The following is a 13,423-nucleotide window of genomic DNA, read 5'->3' on the forward strand; positions in this document are numbered from 1 at the left end:
CCAAATAAACCACTGTACTCATCTCCCTAGGGAGGCTTCTGCTCCTGGGAGGCTGCAAATTTAGGAAGTGTTTTACAGTTCAAATGTGAGTCTGCGTCTCACAATTTAGTCTCTGCAACAACCGTGGGACTCTCAAGTTTCCCTCGAGGAGGAAGAGTAGGAACATGGTATAACCAGATTCCAAAATACCGACTAGGTTTCTACTGGAATCCCGCTCAAGTCTCTCTGAGCACCTCGTTTAATTTTCACGGTGGGCTGGGTACTTATTTGAAAAAACATTCTCTATCTCCCTCTCTCTCTCTACCTACCTACCTATCTACCTACCTACCTATCTATCCCACTCTCCCTATACCACCCCTCTAGGGGGTCACAAAACACGAGCTGATCTCCCTGTGCTATGCGACTGCTTCCCACTAGCTATCTATTTTACATTTGGTAGTATATATATGTCCACGCCACTCTCTCACTTCATCCCAGCTTAACGTTCCCCCTCCCCATGTCCTCAAGTCCATTCCCTACATCTGCGTCTTTATTCCTGTCCTGCCCCTAGGTTCTTCAGAAGCTTTTTTTTTTTTTTTTAGATTCCATATATATGTGTTAGTATACGGTATTTGTTTTTCTCTTTCTGACTTACTTCACTCTGCATGACAGACTCTAGGTCCATCCACCTCACTACAAATAACTCAATTTCATTTCTTTTTATGGCTGAGTAATATTCCATTGTATATATGTGCCACATCTTCTTTATCCATTCATCTGTCGATGGACACTTAGGTTGCTTCCATGTCCTGGCTATTGTAAATAGTGCTGCAATGAACATTGTGGTACATGACTCTTTTTGAGTTATGGTTTTCTCAGGGTATATGCCCAGTAGTGGGATTGTTGGGTCGTATGGTAGTTCTATTTTTAGTTTTTTAAGGAACCTTCATACTGTTCTCCATAGTGGCTGTATCAACTTACATTCCCACCAACAGTGCCAGAGGGTTCCCTTTTCTCCACACCCTCTCCAGCATTTATTGTTTCTAGATTTTTTGATGATGGCCATTCTGACTGCTGTGAGGTGATACCTCACTGTAGTTTTGATTTGCATTTCTCTAATGATTAGTGAGGTTGAGCATCCTTTCATGTGTTTGTTGGCAATCTGTATATCTTCATTGGAGAAATGTCTATTTAGGTCTTCTGACCATTTTTGGATTGGGTTGTTTGTTTTTTTGATATTGAGCTGCATGAGCTGCTTGTATATTTTGGAGATTAATGCTTTTTCAGTTGCTTCATTTGCAAATATTTTCTCCCATTCTAAGAGTTGTCTTTTCCTCTTGTTTATGGTTTCCTTTGCTGTGCAAAAGCTTTTAAGTTTCATTAGGTCCCATTTGTTTATTTTTGGTTTTATTTCCCTTTCTCTAGGAGATGGGTCAAAGGGATCTTGCTGTGATTTATGTCATAGAGTGTTCTGCCCATGTTTTCCTCTAAGAGTTTGATAGTGTTTGGCCTTACATTTAGGTCTTTAATCCATTTTGAGTTTATTTTTGTGTATGGTGTTAGGGAGTGTTCTAATTTCATTCTTTTACATGTAGCTGTCCAGTTTTCCCAGCACCACTTATTGAAGAGGCTGTCTTTTTTCCATTGTATATTCTTGCCTCCTTTATCAAAGATAAGGTGACCATATGTGCATGGGTTTATCTCTGGGCTTTCTAACCGGTTCCATTGATCTATATTTCTGTTTTTGTGCCAGTACTATATTGTCTTGATTACTGTATCTTTGTAGCATAATCTGAAGTCCAGGAGCCTGATTCCTCCAGCTCCGTTTTCCTTTCTCAAGATTGCTTTAGCTATTCGGGGTCTTTTCTGTTTCCATACAAACTGTGAAATTTTTGGTTCTAGTTCTGTGAAAAATGCCAGTGGTAGTTTAATAGGGATTGCACTGAATCTGTAGACTGCTTTGGGTAGTATAGTCATTTTCACAATGTTGATTCTTCCAATCCAATAACACGGTATATCTCTCCATCTGTTTGTATCATCTTTAATTTCTTTCATCAGTGTCTTATAGTTTTCTGCATACAGGTCTTTTGTCTCCTTAGGTAGGTTTATTCCTAGGTATTTTATTCTTTTTTGTTGCAATGGTAAATGGGAGTGTTTCCTTAATTTCACTTTCAGATTTTTCATCATTAGTGTATAGGAATGCAAGAGATTTCTGTGCATTACTTTTGTATCCTGCTACTTTACCAAATTCATTGATTAGCTCTAGTAGTTTTCTGGTGGCATCTTTAGGATTCTCTATGTATAGTATCATGTCATCTGCAAACAGTGACAGTTTTACTTCTTCTTTTCCAATTTGGATTCCTTTTATTTCTTTTTCTTCTCTGATTGCTGTGGCTAAAACTTCCAAAACTATGTTGAATAATAGTGGCGAGAGTGGGCAACCTTGTCTTGTTCCTGATCTTAGAGGAAATGGTTTCAGTTTTTCACCATTGAGAACGATGTTGGCTGTGGGTTTGTCATATATGGCCTTTATTATGTTGAGGTTAGTTCCCTCTATTCCTACTTTCTGGAGGGTTTTTATCATAAATGGGAATTTTGAATTGAATTTTGTCAAAAGCTTTTTCTTCATGTATTGAGATGATCATATGGTTTTTATCCTTCAATTTGTTAATATGGTTTATCACATTGATTGATTTGCATACATTGAAGAATCCTTGCATTCCTGGGATAAACCCCACTTGATCACGGTGTATGATCCTTTTAATGTGCTTTTGGATTCTGTTTGCTAGTATTTTCTTGAGGATTTTTGCATCTATGCTCATCAGTGATATTGGCCTATAGTTTTCTTTTTTTGTGACATCTTTCTCTGGTTTTGGTATCAGGGTGATGGTGGCCTCGTAGAATGAGTTTGGGACTGTTCCTCCCTCTGCTATATTTTGGAAGAGTTTGAGAAGGATTAGGTGTTAGCTCTTCCCTAAATGTTTGATAGAATTCTCCTGTGAAGCCATCTGGTCCTGGGCTTTTGTTTGTTGGAAGATTTTTAATCACAGTTTCAATTTCAGTGCTTGTGATTGGTTTGTTTATATTTTCTATTTCTTCCTGGTTCAGTCTTGGAAGGTTGTGCTTTTCTAAGAATTTGTCCATTTCTTCCAGGTTGTCCATTTTATTGGCATACAGTGGCTTGTAGTCATCTCTCATGATCCTTTGTATTTCTGCAGTGTCAGTTGTTACTTCTCCTTTTTCATTTCAAATTCTATTGATTTGAGTCTTTTGCCTTTTTTCTTGATGACTCTGGCTAATGGTTTATCAATTTTGCTTATCTTCTCAAAGAACAACCTTTTAGTTTTATTGATCTTTGCTATCGTTTCCTTCATTTCTTTTTCATTTATTTCTGATCGGATCTTTATGATTTCTTTCCTTCTGCTAACTTTGGGGTTTTTTTGTTCTTCTTTCACTAATTGCTTTAGGTGCAATGTTACGTTGTTTATTTGGGTTGTGTAGGCTTTCTGGTGGAGGGGACTGGTGCCTGTGTTCTGATGGATGAGGCTGGATCTTGTCTTTCTGGTGGGAAGGACTGCATCTGGTGGTGTGTTTTGGGGTGTCTGTGAACTTAGTATTTTTTAGGCAGCCTCTCTGTTAATGGGTGGGGTTGTGTTCCTGTATTGCTAGTTGTTTGGCATGGGGTGTCCAGCACTGGAGCTTGCTGGTCATTGAGTGGAGCTGGGTCTTAGTGTTGAGACCGAGATCTCTGGGAGAGCTCTCGCTGATTGGTATTACAAGGGGCTGGGAAGTCTCTGTTGGACCAATGTCCTGAACTCAGCTCTCTCACCTCAGAGGCTCAGGCCTGAAACCTGGCTGGAGTACCAAGACCGTGTCAGCCACATGGCTCAGAAGAAAAGGGAGAAAAGAATAAATAAATAAATAAATAAATAAATAAATAAATAAATAAAATAATTAAAATTAAAAATTAGAAAATAATAATTTAAATAAAAAAATTAAAAAGTAATTAAACAAAAAAGGAGAGAGCATCCAAACCAATAAACAAATCCACCAATGATAACAAGTGCTAAAAACTATTTAAAAAAATAAAACGGACAGACAGAACCCTAGGACAAATGGTAAAAGCAAACCTATACAGACAAAATCACACAAAGAAGCATAAACATAGACACTCACAAAAAGAGAAAAAGGAAATATATATATATATGTATATATATTAAAATAAAGGAAGAGAGCGACCAAATCAATAAACAAATCTACCAATGATAATAAGCTCTAAATACTAAGCTAAGGTAAACATAAAACTAGAAACAAATTAGATGCAGAAAGAAAACCCCAAGTCTACAGTTGCTCCCAAAGTCTACTCCCTCAGTTTTGGGATGATTCATTGTGTATTCAGGTATTGCACAGATGCAGGGTACATCGAGTTGACTGTGGAGCTTTAATCCGCTGCTCCTGAGGCTGCTGGGAGAGATTTCCCTTCTCTTCTTTGTTTGCAAAGCTCCCGGGGTTCAGCTTTGGATTTGGCCCCGCCTCTGCCTGTAGGTCGCCTGAGGGTGTCTGTTTTCACCCAGAGAGGATGGGGTTAAAGGAGCAGCTGATTCGGGGGCTCTGGCTCACTCAGGCCGGGGGGAGGGAGCGGTACAGAGGAGGCGGGGCGAGCCTGCGGCGGCAGAGGCCGGCGTGACGTTGCACCAGCCTGAGCTGTGCCGTGCGTTCTCCTGGGGAAGTTGTCCCTGGATCATGGGACCCTGGCAGTGGCGGGCTGCACAGGCTCCCGGGAGGGGCGGTGTGTACAGTGACCTGTGCTCGCACACAGGCTTCTTGGTGGCTGCAGCAGCCTCAGCATCTCATGCCCGTCTCTGGGGTCCGCGCTGATAGCTGCGGCTCGAGTCTGTCTCTGGAGCTCGTTTAGGCAGCGCTCTGAATCCCCTCTCCTTGCGCACCCCAAAACAATGGTCTCTTGCCTCTTAGGCAGGTCCAGACTTTTTCCCGGACTCCCTCCCGGCTAGCTGTGGTGCACTAGCCCCCTTCAGGCTGTGTTCACGCAGCCAACCCCAGTCCTCTTCCTGGGGTCTGACCTCCGAAGCCCGAGCCTCAGCTCCCAGCCCCCACCCGCCCTGGCGGGTGAGCAGACAAGCCTCTCGGGCTGGTGAGTGCTGGTCGGCACCGATCCTCTGTGCAGGGATCTCTCCACTTTGTCCTCTGCATCCCTGTTGCTGCGCTCTCCTCCGTGTCTCCGAAGCTTCCACCCGCCACCCCCGTCTCCGCCAGTGAAGGGGCTTCCTAGTGTGGAAACTTTTCCTCCTTCACAGCTCCCTCCCAGAGGGGCAGATCCCGTCCCTATTCTTTTGCCTCCGTTTTTCCTTTTTTCTTTTGCCCTACCCAGGTACATGGGGAGTTTCTTGCCTTTTGGGAAGTCTGAGGTCTTCTGCCAGCGTTCAGTAGGTGTTCTGCAGGAGTTGTTCCACATGTAGATGTATTCGTGGGGAGGAAGGTGATCTTCATGTCTTACTCCTCCTCCATCTTGAAGGTCCTCTCCCAAATATCATTTTCAAAGATAGGTAGGTCTTTTTTAGATTAACAGAATGATATTATCTTTTTCTTGTGATACATTACTTTTTTTTGTAGGGCCTATTTACATTTTTCTTCTTCTGTTTTTTAAAAAAATTGAAAATTAAATTAAAAATTTTAAATTAAAAAATTAAAAACATTAAAAGGTATAATTAAAAGATTTATATTAAAATTTTCACTTAAAATTGAAATTAAAAATTTTTTCTTCTTCTTTTTAAAGAATGATAAGACGTATTCAGACTTGGTGTTTATGTCATCAGTCAAGATAAGTGGGTTTTCCTTGAGTCTTTTTTTTTTTTAATTGGGTCTATTTTTTCAGTGCTGGAAGTTTTAGGAATGAGCTGAGGATGAGAAATAATGTTCTAAAAGAGTAGAAGTATGAATGGAACAGGAAAACCTAGCAAGATGACCAGGAGGCCCTCACTATAGACCCTCTTGAAATTAACATTCAGAGAATAAAAGTGAGCTTATGTTGGGTACATTGCAAGCATATCTGAGTAGAGAGAAAGTACTGAGAAACACGTGTCCAAATAATAAGGGAAAAGGGAGTCTGAGACTGTGTTTTTTAGAATCACGGTGTGTGATATTGATCTTAATATGTGACCTTCGTCTCCTGTGCTCAATATAGCAGAATCAAGCAAGATGTTCACCAACTGAAGTTGTAAATATATTTTGCTGTTCAGTTCAGATGGCACCTTCTTTAATCTCAGTTAATTATTCTGAAAGAACACCCAAAGGAAATCATGAAGCATATTCTTGGAGTGTTCCTGGAACTTGTCAATTGAGAACCTAGATGGGAGTTTAATTGAATGATGATGCAAGGTTCTCCATGAAGGCAACATTTCAGTTAAATCTTGTTAAGTTGGACTGTGGTGAGATCATGTGTCAGACCCTTCCAGGCTGATGATGATAAGACTGTGTATGGACATATCACTTAGTCTGACCACACATTTCAGAAAATATACCGAAGGCCAAGCGTAAACTCTTGGAAAATGCCATGGGGAATAATCCTACTCAGAATAGGAACTAAAATCATACATACAGTACCTATAAATAAACTTTAGAAAATATGTAGCATCTATAGAGAGAAAACTGCAAAGCAAAACTTCTGAGGGATATAAAATATGAGTAATAAATGGAAAATACATTATTGTAGTGCAGATTCGATTATGTAGCTATATCAATTCATTCCCACAACAATCTATAAATTCAATGCAATCGCAATAATAAAAATATTTACTAATAGGAATTCATATTGATTAACTTGACAATATTGATTACTAGTAATGGATAATATTAACAGTAACATGAATGCAGTGTGTATTATGTCCCAAGTACTCATCTAGGTGCTTTACATATTAATTTATATAGTCCTCGAAACAACCTTTTGCGGTATGAATGATCACTCATATCATTTTATGGACAAGGAGTCTGAGGCACAGCACAGAGGGGTTAATAATTTGCTCAAGGTCACACAGCTGCTGAGCAGAAGTATCAGGATTTAACCCAGGTTCTCTGGCTCCAGAGCCCATTCCTTTAATCATCTCTTTTCACTCTCTCTAAATGGTAATAGCAATAAAAATTCAAATGGCATTTCTGGAGGCAGAATTTGATAAAATTATTTTAAAGTTAACCTGGAATAATACACATGGAAAAACAATGAGGAAATGATTGAGGAGGGAGGAGAGTAATTAGGGGAGATTCGTGTTCTAAATATTAAAATGTATTTTAAAGATGCATTTAATGCATTCACTTGTTCAACAAACATTTATTGAATACCTACTCTTTGCCAGTCTCTGTTCTAGATGCCAGTGACACAGTAGTAACAAGAACAGACAAAAGTCCCTACTTTCATGAAGCTTAAATTTTTGTTGAGGGAGATAGACAAAGAAATAAACAATTAAATACATGGACTGTCCAGTGGTGATACATTCTATGAAGAAAAATACAGCAGGAACAGGGGATAGAGAGTACTGGGATGGGGAAGGGGAAAGTTTTAAAATATCGGGATCAGGAAAGACCCCATGGTAAAATAACACTTAAAAAAAAAAAAACTGGGCTTCCCTGGTGGCGCAGTGGTTGGGAATCTGCCTGCCAATGCAGGGGACACAGGTTCGAGCCTTGGTCTGGGAGGATCCCACATGCCGCGGAGCAACTAGGCCCGTGAGCCACAATTACTGAGCCTGCGCGTCTGGAGCCCGTGCTCCACAACGGGAGAGGCCGCGATGGTGAGAGGCCCGCGCACCGCGATGAGGAGTGGCCCCCGCTTGCCGCAACTGGAGAAAGCCCTCGTACAGAAACGAAAGACCCAACACAGCCATGAATAAAAAAAAAAAAAAAAAAAAACTGAAAGGAGGGAGAGAACAAATCATGAGGATATCTGGGAGAAGGGCATTCCAGCAGAGTGAACAGTACATGCAAAGGCCCTGGGGTAGGAGGATGCTTGTTACATTTGTGAAATAGTAAGGAGGCCAAGGTGGCTGGAATGATCAGAGGGTAAAGTGGTAGAAGATAACGTCAGAGGGATAATGGCAGGTGGAGGTTATCAGGGGATTTTGTTTTTAACTCTGAATGACTAGAAAACAAGACTTGGTCTGATTTACATATACTATAAAATGATCATTTGGCTGCTGTGCTGAACAAAGAAGAATAGTGAATTTCTGGTAGACAGATGACACCCATAGGTCCATGTTTCTTGACTGGATATATCTAATGTAATAAAAGGCACTGGAGACTGAGACTCTACACCGATCCCAAAAGCTAAAACTAATGAATACAACAGTGCCGGAAGCTAGAGAGAAATGCCACTGACAAGTGGAGCAGGATTGAGAAGAGCCTCGTGAAACACAGAATGTTTCCTACTCCTCTATTACCTGGGCAGTTGGCCTTCTATTCACTAATGCCACTTTCTGAGAAAGCCAGAGTACCTTTGCATCCACTACCCCACCTGCCACTTCTAGCCAAGACATCAACCCTTGAAATCATGGTGGAGGAGATGGCTTCTGGGAGATTGGCACCCACGAGTTATGTTATAAAGATGGCAGATGGAGACAGGAATTCTGTAGGGAATGGCAGGGATTGTGATATCTGTGTATTCTATCAACCCACAGATTACAGACTTGGTGGCAGATGTTGGAAAGCATCTGGTATTGTAGAGCTAGCATGAGATGAAAGTCCCTGGGATGTGGAGCCGAGCTGGGAGAACCCGCCAGCAGGTCAGCAACAGAATATCTAGCCATGACCCCTGTGACAGGGAACAGACTTAACGAAACCTGCCTATTTATCGGTACCCAGTCTGTATAGATCCGGCTTCATTTAGGGGTAGGGAAGGGGAAAAGATCCATTTGACATCTATGAGAAAATACTGAATGAAGTGTCTAATAAGAAATATTTGAGCATTTTGTGGACTCCATTACAAATTGTGTCCTTGAAAAAATGTATACAAAGTTAATCACTGAATTTCCCCAGATAAACACAATATAATCATCACAGCACAGACATCATCAAATAGATTAGCTTTTCACAAGTATTCTTTACAAATGCTATCACAAAGAAGGAACAACTAAACAGCAAATTTGATCTTCTTTTCATTAATTTAGAGTATCCAAGTATTATAAACTACTAAGGACTATATTAGATATTTCCTGAGGTACTAAGTTATCACTTAACATATTGACCACACTGTTCTGTGAATGAAACAAGAGTATACCTAAGTGTCTACCTGATCTTTACAAAATGCTTTAAAATTCCAAGAGGATGCCTCAGTCGTTATAACGCAAGTCAGACACGGACAATTCCACAGTAAGGTAGAAGCCTAGACACACAAAACGGCTCAGTGGCTGAAACTTCGGTACTTCAATTGTTTCAATCAATAGGAATTATGAAGACGTTAACTTTTAGTAACACATATTTTTAATAGTAAGCATAAGTGAAGTTAGAATTTTATTTTTTAACTTTTGATGACTTTTTAAATTTAATTTTTAAGAAAAAGCTTTTGTTCTTTGAGCTTTACAGTCCTTACAAATACCTAACTCATGAGTGAAAAACAACTAATTCAGGGCAAGAAATAGCTACCTTTTAGGAGGAATAATGACAGAGGTATATAAAAGAAATGATAAAAGTAAATAAATTAATAATTAATAATTTAATAATTAAAAGGAATAATGATAGAGATAGCTTCACATCCATGTTACTTTTAGACAGTAGTCTAAAATCTTAAAAAGTATATACCTCGAAGGAAAAAATGTTACTTATAATTTCTTATTGAGAAAAAAAAAGAACCATTCTGATTCTTTCTATGTAAATTATCATCTTCAACCAAACACTTCTAAAATGCCTTTTCTTTAATAAGCCATTTTTTATACTTTTTATGTGTATTTAACATGAAGATTTAAACAGATATAAAGACAAAAAGGATAACGGAAATAGAATGTTGTATTCATTTAAAAGATTCATAAGCAGAGATAGTAGAGGTCTTCTGATCAACTGCCTGGCACCCTGTAAAAGGTACACAAATCATACGTCTTGATTTCCTTTTAGGAAAATAGCAGTTACCACTTAATCTTTGGTTTTTCAGTTAGAATGGAAATTTCAAAAAAAGAAAGAAAGAAGAATGCTAATCGCAGTGTCATTCAAATGTCTCTGTTGAAACACTGAGGTAATTGGGTTATCGCTTAGATTTCCCTATAGGATATTCTAACTGGCATAGAAGCATTTCCTTAATTTTTTGTAGTCAACAAGGACAATGCGATTCTTACAGTTGTGTTTGTTGTTTTATTCCTTGACAACAAATTGTATTTGCTGTCTTACTGCCTCAGAGTAAAAATACATAACTGATTACTCATAATCTGTTACAAAACTGGCTTTGGGAACATGAAGGATTATTAAACCATTATAGAAACCTTATTGGTTAATCAAGTTTATAATCTTTGTGTCCCCCAGGTCCCTTTTCTTTCTCACAAGGAGAACTCCACGTTGACTGGTTTATCTACGCTTCCCCTTTGAAACCTGAGTGACTGGGGCAAAGCTGACCCTACCCCTAGCTCATGGGATGAGATAACAGGAACCAAACATAAAATAATAGGAACGAAGAAAGGACTACCATCTTTTTGGCCAGAGATTGGTTTCATTGTCCAGGGTTAAGCTCATCAAGATTTTTAGCCTCTTCAGCTAAATTAGCCAGATCAGTCCAGAGGAGCTTTTATTCCATGGTGATGGGAGAGGTCCTCTCTCTGGGCTTTCTCTGATTCTCTGTCTTTCCATTTTTGTGTAAGGTAAGAACAAGAAAGCAAGTCACCCCAGTTACAGCTAGTGCTCACGTCAAGAAGGAAGCAGGTCTGAGTACAGAGCTAACACATCAGAGAGGGCCTGACCCTCCCCTGACTGGGCCCTCCCAACCTTCCGTATCTTGTTACAAGAGTTGAAACACTTCTTTACGGTTAAAGCCAATTCTGTTTGGGGTTTCTGCAGCTTGCAGCACAGAACGTCCTAACTCATTCATAGAGCCTGTATTGAGGAATCGGAATATTCCATATAGACAGATGAATTTTTTTAAAGTTTTATTTCCTTAAGTTCTTTCAGGGTTGTCATCTATCCATGTTAAGTCTGTTCAGGCTTCTAAACAGCTTCTGTCTCAGACATTCAGCTCTGAGATCAAAGTTATAGAGCCTGACAGTCAGCGGAGGGAACCCTACCAGTCATTAGAAGTCAGCCATGTCAAAAGTGCACATATAGTTTTGTTCTCTGTGTCTGTGAGTCTGTTCCCGTGCTGTATACAGATTCACTTGCATTATTTTTTAGATTCTACATGTAAGTGATATCTTATAGTATTGTCTTTCTCTGACTTACTAAGCATAAGAGGGAGGGGGAGGGACAAATTAGGAGGATGTGATTAACAGATAAAAATTACTATCCATAAAATAGATAAGCAGCAGGGATTTACTACAAAACACAGAGAATTATATTCGTTATCTTTTAATAACCTATACTGGAATGTAATCTGCAAAAAAGACCCCAAAAACAAAAAACGAATCACTTTACTGTATACCTGAAACTAGCGCAATATTGTAAATCAACTATACTTCAATTAAAAAAAAACTGAAAAAAATACATATACAACACTTCTCCTCCCAAATAAAAGACAAAAAAGAGTTTTAGTTTAAAATACTATCTAGTCCGTATCATAAAAATAATACAAAGAGCGACAACGATGGCATCAATATTCATTGCGTGCTCACTATGTTATGAATTTTATGTGTATTATCTTTCTTAAAAGCGATATTAGGAAAAAGAGGCCCAGAACCAGGTTAATAACTTGCCCAAAGTCACGAATCTAGTAAGCTCAATATTTGGAATTCAATCACACTTTTTTAAGAGACCCAAGGCCTACTACATCTCCTTTCAAAGTTATTGGTAAGGCAAGTACTGATTACCCTGTGCCGGGCATGCTCACGGCGCCTGTGATTTATACACCCCTCCTCCACTCTCTGGTCTGCCAGGTGGGAAGGCTGGGAGGCGAGAACTGCAGGTAGGAGGAGTTACCACAGTCACAGCGTCCTGGTCCCAGCTCTCCCTTCTCACAGGCCTTTGTTCTCCTACCTGAGCCAGTCCAAGTAGATTTTCTGGCTCTCTCAGCCAAAAAGACCTTGATCACAAGTCATCAGGAGCCCTGGTAGGCCACGTTCCTCTAGGAACTTGAGACTTGAGCTTGATCCAAATAAGGCTACCTACCTTGGGCATGTAGACCACCAGATGTCCTGTTGTCTGAGCTCTTCTAGCAGAGCTGCTGTCAGGTTTGACTTCTGCAGGAAGGACCAGCTGAAATGGCTGAAAGCAAACAGGAAGTGTGGAGAGTGAGTGCATATTACACGAGGGGGTTACTTTAAGAGGTGTTTTCAGTACAAATTTAAGATCCACCATTTATTTAAAAAATCTGCTTAGGCTTATTAGGAAAAAAGTAAAATACGGGCAATGCTTGATATGCATGAACTATTTTACCAATTTTAATGAATTGTCTGAGGAACAGTTAGTCACAAATCGTGACTGGTCCATTTATGGGAACATGGCTGATAAAGGATTTATAGATAAAACTTCTTGTCATAAAACATCAACATGTTTCCATTTTAAAGTCTTCAAGCGAACTGATATGAATGCTCAGAATCAGCAAAAAATACTATTTCAAAAGTGATAAAGTTACAGTTGCTGTGAATGAAATCATTGACAATTTTAAATGGGTATATTATTTAAATGGGTATATTATTTTAAATGGGTATATTATTTAAATATAATTTCAAGCCTAGGCTACCCATACATGACTATCTTATCAGCTCTGAGAAAAAGTACTAACAAAACAGACACAGGTTAAAAATACAAATTTTATCAAGGTACATAATGGTCAGCAACCATTCCCGCTGCATGCCACTCCCGTCGTTTAAAATCGTGTGTCTAAAAAAACAGCACTCTGACTGAGTTTCTCTTTTTCTATTTTAAAATCACTTAAATCTGTTTTGAGGCAAGCTAGTTTGATTCAAGGCTGAGCTTCTGAAACGGGAACAGCCTATAGGGTTACACTTACCTTGCCTTTGACCATCACTCGCACATAAGTTGGCTGTACATCAACATCGATTAAAGAGGTGTCCATATACCTTCAAAATTCAACAACCGAGTCTTATAATCTTCAAAACCATTTAAAGAAGTGCAAATACAAAGTCCCACTTAAGGGACCATTTTAAGTGAAGAAAGTTTACAATTTCCATGCTAAACAGGTCTTAAACTATTCATCTTAAATTAATGCCCAGACCGCCGGAAATTCAATATATCAGCAATTTCATTTTTAGACCCACAAGTACACTTGGCATTGATTGCCCCTTAC

The 13,423-nt window shown here is 39.3% G+C and overlaps 1 protein-coding gene across 5 annotated transcripts in view; it reads right to left on the bottom strand.

The window, feature by feature from the left end:
• DNAAF11 (dynein axonemal assembly factor 11) overlaps positions 1-13,423 on the bottom strand; it is an 82,387-nt gene that overhangs the window by 14,991 nt on the left and 53,973 nt on the right. For all 5 annotated transcript variants that reach the window (XM_082433845.1, XM_082433842.1, XM_082433841.1 and 2 more), the window contains 2 exons: positions 13,127-13,196; positions 12,283-12,378 (listed from right to left, as the gene is read on the bottom strand). In XM_082433845.1, coding sequence (XP_082289971.1) covers positions 12,283-12,378; positions 13,127-13,196 — 166 coding nt within the window. The remainder of the gene's footprint in view (positions 1-12,282; positions 12,379-13,126; positions 13,197-13,423) is intronic.

This window comes from Balaenoptera physalus (assembly GCF_965194825.1).
Source record: "Balaenoptera physalus genome assembly, chromosome: 17".
Classification (NCBI taxonomy): domain Eukaryota; kingdom Metazoa; phylum Chordata; class Mammalia; order Artiodactyla; family Balaenopteridae; genus Balaenoptera; species Balaenoptera physalus.